The sequence below is a fragment of the Syngnathus scovelli genome, chromosome 1 (genome assembly GCF_024217435.2).
Source record: "Syngnathus scovelli strain Florida chromosome 1, RoL_Ssco_1.2, whole genome shotgun sequence".
Taxonomy (NCBI): domain Eukaryota; kingdom Metazoa; phylum Chordata; class Actinopteri; order Syngnathiformes; family Syngnathidae; genus Syngnathus; species Syngnathus scovelli.
The window spans coordinates 23,827,087-23,840,856 of NC_090847.1; the positions used below are offsets into that span (position 1 = coordinate 23,827,087).

At 44.1% G+C, this 13,770-nt stretch overlaps 1 protein-coding gene and 1 long non-coding RNA gene across 4 annotated transcripts; one reads left to right on the forward strand and one right to left on the reverse strand.

Annotated features, from left to right (window-relative positions):
- Positions 1-386: 386 nt before the first annotated feature.
- On the reverse strand, positions 387-13,039 carry pcdh12 (protocadherin 12). Of its 3 annotated transcripts, XM_049739311.2 has the most exons (7): positions 12,936-12,955; positions 8,831-12,369; positions 6,883-6,977; positions 6,339-6,490; positions 4,952-5,107; positions 4,236-4,489; positions 387-1,523 (listed from the first exon to the last, which is right to left on the reverse strand). In XM_049739311.2, the coding sequence occupies exons 2-6, from the start codon at positions 11,657-11,659 to the stop codon at positions 4,263-4,265; spliced, it is 3,459 nt and encodes a 1,152-aa protein (XP_049595268.1). In that variant the 5' UTR covers positions 11,660-12,369; positions 12,936-12,955; the 3' UTR covers positions 387-1,523; positions 4,236-4,262. The 3 variants fall into 3 exon arrangements, with proteins under 3 accessions (XP_049595268.1, XP_068507352.1, XP_068507351.1); XM_068651251.1 differs by lacking the exon at positions 387-1,523 and having other exon boundaries at positions 3,174-4,489; positions 4,952-5,104; positions 12,936-13,039; XM_068651250.1 differs by lacking the exon at positions 387-1,523 and having other exon boundaries at positions 3,174-4,489; positions 6,883-6,974; positions 12,936-12,956.
- LOC137840423 (uncharacterized) lies at positions 627-2,896 on the forward strand. Its single transcript, XR_011087064.1, has 2 exons — positions 627-1,048; positions 1,415-2,896. It is a non-coding gene; the product is annotated as an uncharacterized lncRNA (long non-coding RNA).
- Positions 13,040-13,770: the final 731 nt, after the last annotated feature.

Here is a 13,770-nt window from a genome sequence, read left to right on the forward strand (position 1 = left end):
TGGCGGGGGTGGCAAATATGACAACACAAAGACGGTGGCACGAGGAGGGCAAGGCAGGTACGCCAACACAAATGATGGCAACACAAAAGCGCAAAAATGGCAAGGCAAAGACGGGAACCTCAAGGTGATGCCTCAAAGATGGCAAAAGAAAAAGTAAAATGAAGACAGCAAGACAATGACAATAACACAGAAATGGCGATGCAAAAAACAACAACACAAAGAACACAACGCATATCAAATAATATCAACTTGACCATTGGTATGCTTGGAATCACATTTGCTTGTGATTTAGGGCTATAGAAATAAACTTACCTTGACCTGACTTGACTTGCCTTGACTTGACATTACTTGCTTGCAAAGATCCAAGTCAGATATGGTCCAACAAGTGAAACGAGATTTTTAAAACTCCATTCTGGATTTGAAACAATACATCTTCATTTTGTTATTGTCTTAAAAGAAAATGTCTGAATATACATATGTTTATATTTTTTGAGTGACTAGTTGTCCCGATGTGTTGCTCATCAAGCTGACGGGTAACAAATTGCCGACTTCTCCTCAGCTGTTGCCTCTTACTAATCTGGACAGGCAGAGCACATGGCAACACTTTAAAAAAACAAAATGGCGGCAATGTCACCAACCTTGGCCCCAAATTGTTTTGATCCCCCAAACTGCCTTCATTAAAAATAAGAATATGTTTAATGACTTCTCAAGACGTTTTTTTTTTTGTGTGTGTGTGTCTAATCATGATAGACATGCCTGCCAAATTTCATCTCATCCTGTCAAACTGGCTGTGGAATCTGAATTTGCATGAATAACCAAAATGAGCCTAAAATATTCGCTTCAAGCTCTCAGCATCAGTGGCTGAATTTTTCGATGAACCTTTTGGATTTCACACCTGCAAATGGAAGCGTCTCCCTCCATGAACACAGCTGCAACAATTTTGCGAATGTGAAAACCTCCAAATGTTGATTTATTTGGCCTGAGATTGGTCAACTTTCCAATTTGAAGAGAGTCTGGGCTTCGGCAACGGCCGGCGCTCTTCATACATGTGAGCATCCCTTCATTTGTCTCTGTCGCCTACTTTTGTTTTTCCGCATCGCCTCGGCCATCTCTCATCATTTAGAATCGGACCCCCTCCCACGTAGGCCTCCCAGCTAGAATGGAGGCAGGTCGGAACCCCATCAGCAGTTGACGCTAACGCAAATCACAACGTCTTATTAAAGTTAACATTCTGATGGACTTTGCTAGCTAGTGCAAAACATTCTGATTTTCATCTTTATTTTTTTCTCATTTATCGTCATTCTGATTATTGCGGTGCCAAAAATTAGACTGCCGGCCTCCTGTATGCACCTCCTGGACTTCATCAAAATCAATAATTCGCATTTTGCTTTGACTTATATTTTTGCTTTTTAAGGAGTTTGACCCTGTGAGGGAAAAAAAAACACTGACTGTGATGTTCTACTGTCACCGGCCCCGAGTCAGACGTTTATCTGCAGGAGGCTGCTACCCTCTGGTGGTTTGATCTGCAACAACATGAGAAGAAAAAATCTTCCAATAAATGTGAATAGTCTCCAACTTAATGTGTTGCAATTGTTGTTTTATGAAGTCAGCTCTTGCAGTGTTCATCTAGAATGTTGAGTACATTTAAAATCAAGTGATGACCTTTTCATTGTGTTGCTGCAACTTTGCTGTAGTTTTGTTACTTTTTTTTTTATGCAAACATTCCTTGTCGAATTCTGGGCTTTAAGATGATGGCAAGAAAATTAAACACTTGTTGTATTACTTTTATTGTTTGGCTAATATTTCTGTTACTTTTACTTATGTGCCACTCTGTCGGACTCTGAACTTTAATAGCGGACTGCTTTTTATTAAATTTCTGCTCATATTCCGAGTCGCTGTGGCACATTTAATACCAAAGCGCATTAGCTGCGAGCGCATGTGTACGCTGCCAGAGAAGCAAAGTGTTTGTTTAGCTATTTTTCGCTCGCTCCTTCGCCTGCACTCTAAATCTTTCTTTGGATTTCAAACTAACATCTAAGTGGAAGATGAAGCAAGCCGAGTCAGCGTTTGTTGAATATCGAGCTGATGTATGGAGGCCTAGTCGAGCTTAGCGCGGGAACCTTTTCACCTCATCATCAAGACAAATGTGCGACGGCTGCTAAATATGCGACACACCCTATTCAACATGGCAAATGGGAGCGTGGGAGAGAGGATTTGTCCACTTTAACAGCCTTTCCATTTTTTATTATATTTCACTTAGGTTGCCATGACAGCAAAGCTCAGGCAGTATACGAACACCATCTCACATCAAAGCCTTCTTCAAATTTCCATCCGATTTTGTAATTCTTTCTTCCTTTTTGACATTGTTGACCATTTTGTTTGTCGTTTTCGTTTGCTGTGACGGTGGTTGTCTTTGTGCTTATTTTGTTGTTGTTGAGGTTGTTTTGTCATTGTTGCCCATTTTGTTATCTTTAAATTTCTTTTCAAGGGCAAGTTTTTGTTAAGTTGTCCTTTTTTTTGTGAACATGGTTTTGGTTGTTTTGCCACTGTTGGACTATATTGTATTGCTGTGAGTGTTGTTAATGTTGTTGTTGTCATTGTTTTTTTTTTTCTCTATTATTGCATTTATTGTTATATATATTATTTGTGTGGTTTCATTTCAGTTCTTATAGCTATTGTTGTGATTTTTATGTTGTCTTTAAGGTGGGTTTTCTGGTTATTTATTTTGCTGTCGTCACCTGTTTTAAACTTTTTTGTTCATATTGTCATGATGGTTATACCTGTTTTTGTCATTGTTGCCCATTTTTGTTTTTGTCAATGTCACGCTCACGATTGACCTTTTTGTTTTTATTTCTGTGTCTTCATTTTCTTTGATGTTATTTTCTTTATTGTCATTTTCAATATTTATCTTAACTGGTTGTTGGCATCATCTGTCAAGATCTTTTGTTCATAATTAAACGCAAATGACAAAAATTAAAAAGAAATAATAATAATAATAATAATTAATCGATAGTCCAACGTTGCAGAGTTAAAATAAATAAATAAATAAACAATCTGGAATCCAGAGGTTTATCCACGGGTGTGATCCATTTAATGACCAATAGAGGGAACCAGTGCACCAACCAAACGCTCACATACACAAACACACGCACACACACGCACACACACACACGTTTCAACATCATTTTCAGTTTATTGGAAAGAAACGTACAAACATGTGATAAGGAACCAGAATTATGTACAGAGTGCTTTTCTTCCCATGAACAATAGTTTGTAGCATTTCAAGTCTGCTCATCAGTCAACATGTGTTCTCAGCAGGTGAACATTTACCATGCTGCCCCCTCCCCATAGCCATACATAAGGTTTACCTCACTTAATAAGCCATTTTCAAACAAAAACATCAGTCTGGTAGCCATTGACCTCCTTTCATTTAGCTACTTCCTTTCTCACACTTCCTGTTTCCCCCCTTTCATTGTATCCACCCGGCAACTTTGTCGTGCCAATTTGTCATTTGGTCCTCAAAGACAAAGTCTTCTTCCTTTCTAAAATCAAATTTGATTCAGTGTTGACGCAAAATAAACTTGGTTCCGTAAAAACCTCTGCTCATTTGTCAGTGCAATTAGCATTTGACGTTAAAACACTCAAACATGTCATAATTGCCTTTTTTTTTCTAAGCTGTCATAGAATCACCAAAATTAATATTCAAATACGAAATATGAAACTTCCAAAACAAAATGACATCATAGCCTTGCTTTGGAAATTTGTACATGCAAATACAATGCAAATGCATGATTGGGATTTTTGGTTGGGTCTATCGTTTTCGATACTCACAATTTGCCATTTAACAGAGGAACTATTCTACACGATTTTTTTTTTTCAAGTCGGGCTCACATAGCCAACAAAATTTGATAAACATCAGGCTGTCATGAGATGATCTCCAAAAAGGTCTCTAGAAGACACAACTGAAAAAATAGAGCAAGGCAGCCATTTTGGTTTTGAAATGGCTACCTTGGTTTTTTGTTCCCCAGACTACAAAGGATTTGATGGCTAACCCAAATCTTTGTTTTGGTCATATTTGGGCGACGGTCAAGGCAAATTTGGGTCATTTAAGCACCATCTGAACACACCGTGCATCTTTTTACCTTTTGGTTCGGAAATGTTGCAGTCAAGCATATACAAATCACTTAGTGGTTTAAATTAAAGAACAAAATGAGATGATCAGACATAAGACTCACTTCATGTGATTTCTTTGGGTCCCAGTGTTAAAAGCGTCCAGGATGCGAAGCCAGACCTCTCATTGGGCTGCTCGTAGCGGGTAGAGCTGGGTCCGCCTCCAACGAACGACGATACGCCGAGGACAGCCGGTAGAGGACGTCAGCTCGGGGGCCAGGGTGGGCGTCGGCTTTCTGCGTCATCAGCATTTCAAAGAGTGTGCTGACCTCCGAGAGCAAAGCCCCGCCCAGTGGGCCGTCCTTGTCTGGGGTTTTCCCTGAGAGAGGTAACAAGAGGAGTCCCATTTGAATTGTGTTCATGGATGTGTACAATTATCATTTATGATCATGATTATTGCTGCTTTAATCCAAAATGACTTCTTGCGTCTTTTCAGAGAGTGCTGCTTGAGGCATTTTTTGTGGGTCTAGTCTCAATAGATATCCATCAGATGCCATCTTTAAGTGAAAAGAGGTGCTGGCACTAAGTTTTATCATAAATGTCAAAAAGCTTCATAAAATGGCTCCATCTAACCAAAATGGCTGACCTTTTGTGTTTTTGGTGGGGTTGTTTTTGGTTGGTCTACTCATGGCAGACATAACAAAGGCGACATTGGCATTGGTTGTTGTTGTTTTTTTTAGTTAATTCCTAATGTGACTACAGTTTTAGAGCCAGAAAATTCAAAATATTATCAAATAGCATTACGCGACACAATGATCGGCACAAATTTCTCTTGTGGTACCAAAAGTGGAGAAGGAAGATGAGGAGTCTAAGGCGTGACGAGGCATCAGCTCGCTGTCATCGGATGGCGGTTCGTTGGGGACGAAGACATTGTCATGGTAATCTCCCGAAAGGGTCACAGACAGACGCGCCATCCACGACGGGTCGCTGATGTCTTCTGTAAGAACACGAATGTCACGTTATTGCTATTTTTGTGATTGGTGTCTTCTGTGCTTCCTGTTTGTTTAGTTGCCGTAACGACAGCCTTGATATCTTTTACTGACTCAATGCTTATATTTCTTTTTCTGTTCTATTTTCATATATTCTCTGTTTTAACAACAACTCTCAAATGGCAAACAGGAATCGTTCCAGATGATGTTTTCAAAAGTTCAGTTGCCTCCTTTGTTCGAACACAACCACGTGCAAGCCATTAATGTGTCCGTGCGCGCACACACACAAGCAGTAGTTAGGGATCTGGCGCCCCTTTTTTCCTGTCTTTGTTTAAGAAGTTTAGATCCTTTTGAAAACCTTTTAAAGTTTTAGCTGGGGGGGAAAAAAACTGAGAAAAACATGGTGGACCATCCGGTTAGCATGACTATCTGACAGCCCACAAGTTCCAGTTTGAACCTGTGTTTTTGGTCGGTTTAATATCTTCTGCAGTTTTCTTTGTGATTTTTAGTTGTTAAAATATCGATTTGGCGCTGAATGTTTTCTTGCTTCACATTTACTTCCATGTTGATGTTTAATTTTCATTCTCTATATTTAACTTTTCAATGTTTTTGAGGGCAATGGGTGTTGTTTTTTGTTTTTTTTTTGATCGACTTGATTTTTTTACTCCATCTCACCCGCCACCCTCCCCCACCAGACTTCGGGCCGTACAGAAGATGGATATTGCATTAATTCACTTCTTCTCCTCCTCTTGAAGTGTAACTAAATCCCCACCTCGCAGGAAGGAAAAGAAAAAAGTCAACGGGGCCAAAAGGAAAAAAAGGCAATTGGAATGTTGGCGGCGGATTCAAAGAGCCCACACCAGCGCGCACACACCTGCACACACGCACACTATATAGGTACACGCACACACACACAGACACACACACACACACACACACACAATGTTTGTCCAAGGTAATTCCCTCCTTAAGGAGCCTCAGGGCTCAGACCACCACAATAGCAGGAAGACACAAAAGCACACACACATTCACATGACTCACAAACATGCTTATTAACACAGATAATTTGAAGGTTGAATATTAACGTAAAATGCAGATCACAACACAGGTCACATTCTGCAAATAATGAATTAAGTTTACTAGTTAGCATGCTAACTAATTAATGCTAAATAATACTCATTCGAGTCATGTGTGTGCGTGTGTGCGTGCGTGCGTGTGTGTGCCTAAGTGCGTACGTACCAGAGTGATTGAGCAAGTTATGCAGTCCCTCCTCAAGTTGGGGGTCGATGGGCGAGTCCCTGCCCGCGTCCCAGTCCATGTCCCCTGCCTCGCTCTCGCCATGCCCGCTATCCTTGGTGCTTTGCCAATCAGGACAGTCCTGACCTGCATATCTATGAGCGTGCACACACAACGAAAATACCTCACTTAAAATTCTGTTGTGTACAGTTTTTGCTCAAAATCAAGTGTCAGGCGATGTCTCACTTCTTGTGATTGTTTGACTTCCTGTTTGTCTGTTGTGTTTATTTTAAGCATGGAAAATGTCTCGCACGCACAATCACACTCATGAGTCTTCACAAAACTTCCAGTGTTTATCTTTGCAGTACTGCATCATACTGACGGCTGTTCCTAATTTTTCCACCACCTTATTCCGTGTCAGAATGTTGGGAACATACCCCGAAAGTCGAATACTCCCAAAAATTGGTCTAGGATTTGCAAACTCGTCAAAATGCTGTGCTTTTTTTGTGGGCAGAGAGGAAGAAGATGAGAGAGGATACACACTGACCTCCCAGCGGCTCGGTGAGAGTATTTGTTTCCGCGGAAGTTGGTCCGAGGCTGCAGCTGACCTTGACGGAGGAGCGACAGCAGCTGCGAAATCTGCTGCAAGACGACACAAACGTCAAAATTCTATCAACAGCAAAATAATAAAAGAGAGGAGAGTGTGTTTGGGGGCTGGGATGTATGCACGCAAGTTGAGACTCCTGACCTCTACTGGCTCTTTCGTGACATGCGTAAGTCATGTGACATTATGACTTTCATATAATTAAGTTTTGTAGAAATCCTGTAAGCTGTGTGTGTGTGTGTGTGTGTGTGCGTGTGTGTGTGCGTGTTTTTATTACGGGAGAAGCAGCTGCTGATGTCCATCATAGAGAAGGTTAATCTCTCAACGTGTGTGTGCGTGTAGACAAATATATGACTTTGTGTGTTTTTGCACGTGTGCTCTGCAGGAAGTGACCTGAGCATAAAAAAGTCTATTCTTTTTTTTTTTTTTTGGCTGCCTTCCTTCCAGGATGGACGCTGAAATGTGTGCATGGTCTGTGAGCGCGTAACATGCAAAACTTCCTCTCCGAGTCAGAGGGAGGAGGCCGACGTCCGAAGCAGGTCTCCTGCCAAATAGGCCACCAGGGCGCGTGAGGAGTGATGCATGCTGGGTAAAAATACTAACTGCTTCCTTTTCCTCAAGGTGATGAATAGTTCTATAAATGATGACTCTACAGATAAAGCTCTAATGTGGCAGCAAGAGGCCCGCCCCTGCTACTAACGAGTGCTACCTACTTAGCACTACTAATGACGACTAGTACTAACCACTACTAACACTCTCAGACTGTGGCTGCTGACTACTACTGACAACCTCTGACTACTCGGCTGTTGACACTACTACTGACTTTAATGATGTGATGATGCGATCAGGCTTTTTTTTTTTTTTTTCAAAATATGTTTCATGATCTAAATAGTTCTCCCTACATTTGCTCAAGTGGCCCAAAGTAAATTTAGTGTTTAAAAATAATAGCTTGCTTATGAATGTGACTGGCTTAAAATCTTTTCACTTGTTTGCCTTTGTAGCAAAAGTGACATTTTGCCTCGTTTTGTCAAAGCGGAGCGATGGTGTTAACTTACACACATTCATTGTGTATTGATATGTGATCTTGAGTTGAAAGCAGTCTCTGGAGGCAGATGACATTGACGAATGATACACAAAAGCATGAATACACTTTCTGCTTTTTGCCCATCACACTCATCACTCACCTAACAGACACACACAGCCTCACAGATTTTTTCCAGGCCCCTGTTTGATGACTTACTCAGACACGAGTGTGTGTGTATGCGTGCATGTGTGTGTTCCTTCCAATTCTCTAATGGACTTCAGATTAATTTCAAAGCCTGCGGGGGACGGCGAGAGAGGGAGCCAATGGGGAAAGGGTGTAAGTTAATTAGCGACGCGCTAACTGTAAGCACATGTTGAATCCATATTGGCAATGGCGGGCCAACACAATTAATGCACAGACTAAGCCAGAGAGTAAATAAGACTGGCATTAAAAGGACATTGAGAAGATTTAGGGAAATCATTAACACAAAGTCAGGTCAGGTCAGGTCAAGTCGTAAAAGTCAAAGTATCCGGAGCCTTGCCCACGGCCGATTGGAATGAAGATTGAAGGCATGTGATAGATGGACATCACGTAGTACTGCCATACAATGTTCCTCAGAAGCACAGCATAACAGTACTCATATTCACAAGGCAGTTTGTACGATTTGCGAGACAACAACCTACGGGGAACGTATCATTAGCATTAGCATGTTAGCACTTGAGGCTCAACTGACTTTGGGCAGTAGGTGGGGTACACCCTGAACAGGTTGCCAGCCATGACACACATATGGTCACCTCTTGCCATAAGTAACTAAAATCATGCATGTCAATTAGGTTAGGTCCCCAAAACAGAGACTTGCAGACTCACTTGCACTTCCGGAGAAGCAGACGAGAGCTCAATGGAGTCTGCGAAGGCCGCCATGGATAGTCGCACTAGATTCCGGAGGATCTGTCGCTGTTCCGCATCGCTGGACCCCCGACTCTCCGACATTTTGGGTCTCCTGAGGGTTGCCTGAGGCGTGGAAGCCGTCGCCTCAGCCGTCTTCCGCTTCAGCGTGCTTGAACGGGATCCTGAAGAAGACGCTGACGACTGGTTTCTTGCCTTGCGAAGTGTATGATAGGAACTCGCCGGTGTCAAAGGCAAAGCAGCGTCCAGTTGGATGTTTCCGGGCTTTCGCAGTGTTCTGCCATGAGGGACATCGCCATCCAGGTGCGTTTGGGAATGGAAGCTCGAGTTCATCGTCATCGGTGTCAACTCAAAGTGTTTCGCTGTACGCTGGTCGTGTGATAAAGTGAGCGGTGTCTTCTCGCTCTCATCCAGTGGGATTTCCTCTTTGCGCTCTCTCATTACAGGAATCAGCTGAATGTCAGACTTCCGGATGTTTTTCTGTGGACGACGCGGGTGGCGGGTATACGTAGACTCGGCCTGCCTGCAGTTGTAGGCCCGGTAGTCTCTTTTGTCGGGTCTGCAGAAGGTTGTAACCGAGGCAATGGCGAGAAGCAGCAGAAGGCACGTCACCCCCAAGCAGATGGCCAGCATCATGGTAAAGCTGAGCCGCCCCCGGCTCCCAGCGGCTGAGTTCTTCAAGTGGTCCTTGAGGTTGATGAAAGTTACCTCCAGTGTGGCCTTGGTGGACAGGCTGGGGGTCCCCATGTCAGAAACAGAAATGTTCACCTTCACAGTTTTTCCAACTAGCTGGGTGGCGTTAGTGGTATTGACAAACAGTTGGCCCGTGGATTGGTCTAACCAGAAGAGGCCATGGGGATTACCGTCGGTGATAAAATATTGGAGTTGTCCGTTCAGTCCCGAGTCGAAATCTTCAGCCTTTATGGTAGAGGCAAAAAATCCATCGAATCCTTCTCGGACTGAGTGCTTGATGGGCAAAGGGGTTGTTCCGTCCTCGCCGATGCTACCCAGCTCCGCCACAACCTCCCCATGGTCCACGTTGATGGGAACAATGAGCTGAGCCACGCCATGATTGGGTCGAGGTTCCCTAATGACCGGGTAGTTGTCATTCACATCCTGGATGTCAATTTGAACCGTGGCTGTGGTCCTGAGGGGCGGGTGGCCCTGGTCCACAGCCTCCACCAGAAATAAATACGAGTGGTACTTCTCGTAGTCCAGAGGTTGAAGGACGCTGACAATGCCGCTGGTCGGGTGAATGGAGAAGGGCTGGGTGGAAGTCTTTGCCTCGCTGGCGTTGTGAAGGTGGTACAAAACTCTGCCACTAAGCTCCAAGTCAGCATCGTGCGCGTGGACCTTGAGTGCACGGTAGCCTGCGACGTTGTTTTCCTTTAATGAGGCTTTGTAGACGGCCAAGGAAAACAGCGGCGCATTGTCGTTTTCATCCAGAACTCGGACGGGAAGATGTTTCACGCAGGACAACGGTGGATCTCCATAATCCTGCGCCACCAGCGTGATGTTATATTCCATCACCTCCTCTCGATCCAAGACACCTGCAGTTTCGATCATGTAATTTTCACCATGGATCTTCTTAATATGGAAGGGACCTGAACCGTGTTGCATCATGGCTGTCACTTTTCCGTTTTCTCCTGAGTCAGCATCCGAAACCATCACCAAGGCGAGGAAGGTGCCCGCTGGCGCACCTTCCAGCACCATTGCAGCAGGGGAACTGGGATGAGTCCAGGTCATGTGGATCCTTGGTGCGTTGTCGTTGACATCCACCAGCTTGACATGGAGCTTACAATGTGAAGGAATGGAGTTGGGTCCAAGATCACGAGCCTGGACTACCACTTCATGGGACGTCTGGGCCTCGTAGTCCAAAGGAGCTCTGATGCTCACAGCACCGCTATGTGGATCCACAAAGAAAAGCCTCTGAACATCTGGATGCGAGTGCTTACTCAGCGAATACTCCACCACCCCGTTGGTGCCCTGATCGGGGTCTGTGGCTTTGAGGTGGATGATTGTTGTCCCACGTTCTGTGTCCTCAGGTATCTCCACTATGGGGGCACTTTCTTCAAATGTAGGACTGTTATCATTTGAGTCCAAAATATTTACTCGGATTAAAGTACTCCCAGACCTTGGTGGGTTCCCTTTGTCCCACGCCACCAGGGTGAGCTCAAAGGTTCCTTGAACTTCCCGATCCAATTCTTTGATTACCACTAGCTCTGCCTGTTTGGTCCCACCTAGCGCAGAAGTTACATCCAAGGCAAAATGCTGGTTGGTGGACAACGAGTAGGTTTGAAGTCCGTTGGCTCCCGCATCTGGATCCACCGCAGACTCCAGAGGAATCCGCATCCGTAAGACGGCCGTCTCGGAGATCTCCAGCTCCTGGACGGGGCTGGCAAAGCTAGGGTTGTGGTCATTAAGGTCCATCACCTCCACGTGAACCCGCAAGCAGTGCACCGCCCCGCTCTTCCTGTACAGGACGCTAAAGGCCACTTCGCACTCGTCAGCACTGCGACACAACTGCTCCCGGTCCAACTGGCCTTGGGTGGAGACCTCGCCATCTCCGGCGTTGATGGCAAAGGGAAGGGCCCACCCATGTTCCACAATCTGGAAGTTCTCAAAAGGACCCACCTGATCCAATTGCAAGAGGTCGTCCACCAGCCGGCCCACCTGGGTTCCTGCAGGTTGCTCTTCCCAGACGCGGTACTGGATGGTGATGGACGACGGCTCAGAGCAGCTAACCCTCCAGCCAAAGTTCAGAACCAGAAGGATACGAAAAAGAAGCATGATGAAAATGTCTACTGAATCATCCACATCCCAAAAAAAAAAAAAAAAAATGAAATAAAAATGATCAAATCATTTTTCCGAGAACAACAATCTGAGTTATGGTCAATTTTGGATTCAGGTATACGTCCACCGTGCTCGAAGTAGATCTGCAAAAATCATCAAATAAGATGGAAGGAGAAGTGATGATCAGATCGTTTTTTCCAGTTGTAAAACAAAAAGAGTTTTGTCTGGTTTAGTTTTGGTCCAGGAGCAAATCATCATTCCCGTTTTGATCACCGCTGGCATTGCTCACTCCAACAGCTGCTTCCACCATCTTGCCGTACACTTCATCATCATCCTCACCGCTGGAAAGTTTTTCTCTTACTGAGGAAGTTTGGAAGTGAGTACCCACATGCCGACAGGCTCGACCAATGGGAGAGGAGGTGGGGTGGGCAGTATGTAAATGAATCCCAGGACAATCCACCCCCGTCTCCAAGAAACCTGACACCCTTGTACAGTCTCTTCCCAACCTGAGCGTGATTCCCAAAACTTTCGGTCTGGAGTGTATGCGACTTGAGGACACTTCCGGTGGTTATGGATGGACCTTCCTGTCGTGACGGTTTTAAATTTGTCCATTGTGAGTGGCATATTTCTACCACCCCTGTGGTACAATTACAGCTTTCAGATTCTCTTGACATATTTTGTGTTGCTTGTGGTCTCAGACAGCAGCACTGAAACACATAGAAAAACTTTAAAATATGCATTCCTGCTTTAGCCACAGTTGTATTTAGCAAAGATGTTAACATTGTGTGGCCACTGCGAGGAAGGACAGCACAATACCATGCGTCGCTGCACCTTTTTTGTTTAAATGCCTGTTGTGGTGGCAATTATTGAAAACTGTTGGCATGTCATGTCCATTTTGCTATCAATCTGTTTCTTTGGTAGTTTTCTTTTTATACCTATGTTTAGTTCCAAAACATAATCAACACTTAAATATAATTAGTCGCATGGATTTATCACAATTTATCTTCACACGATTTTATTTTACATTCACATTAGATTCCTGCCACACTTGTGTTTATGATTTTTTTTAAAAATATTTTCCCGTGTACGTTTAGGCATTGTTGATGGTAAAATGTGAACAGCCTCTGAACTCGTTCACCTTTTTTTTCCCTGCAATTGTTCTGTGCCGCTGATTGCGCGCTGACCCCTGACCCGTTTGCTTCCCTCCACATCATCGCCTCATCACCCCCCTCGCCACGCCGGCCGACTCCTTCGGCCACTTTGACTCCCTCACCCATCTTGGCCTCCCTCAGCTCCTCTGCCGTCTTTCTTTTCCCTTCCTGTGAAGGAAGCGGTCGGGTGGCGGTGAAGGCCGTAGAATTGGGAGGATGGGGGTGGGCGGGCACTAGACAAAACAAAATGCATTCTTTCTCATTGTACACATTCTTTGCAGAAATGTACAGTTCTTTCGTGTGTGTGTGTGTGTGTGCGTGTGTGTGTGTGTTGTGGAGACAGGAGTTTATATGTGTATGCTTGCTTTTCGCTGGTGATCTAATCTGATTGGCTGACTCATGACCAGCCAGAATGTACACCAGCTAAATCAACGGATGACATCAGATGTAAATAAAATAAAATACATCTCGACATAACGTGTCTCCGTCGTATGCATCACAAGTATGCACCCTATAGTATTTCCTTATCACAAACTGATGTATTTTGTTAGCCCCTCCCGCTCAAGTGTTGACAGACAACGCCAACACTCCATCCTCCACAGACTGGTCTACTCTCCTCAAACAAACAAACATTAAGCCAGGGGTCAAAGGTGAAGCCTTCGCTCGGTGCTACGTTACAAGTAGGCACCGAGAGCGTGCTAGCAATGCGCTAACATGAGAACATGCTCGAGTGGGAAACAAAATGAAATGTTACATGGATTATTTGATTGGAATTTTACATGATTATGTCAAATGACGATGTGATCATTTCAGGATTGAATGAAAGTACTATTAACAAGATTATGATCTTGTTCTCACATTTTCTGGCACAATTTTTTCACTGCTGTATCATTACGTTCATTGTCTGGACAATGTTTACAAGAAAACATTCGTAGATTACATGGACGGCTGGATATT

Coding starts and splice junctions, on each gene's coding strand:
- pcdh12 (XM_049739311.2), bottom strand. CDS start 11,659: ATGCTTCTTTTTCGTATCCTTCTGGTTCTGAACTTTGGCTGGAGGGTT. Junction 6,491..6,882: donor TCTCACCGAGCCGCTGGGAG/GTCAGTGTGTAT, acceptor GCACGCTCATAG/ATATGCAGGTCAGGACTGTC. Junction 5,108..6,338: donor TAACTTGCTCAATCACTCTG/GTACGTACGCAC, acceptor GTGTTCTTACAG/AAGACATCAGCGACCCGTCG.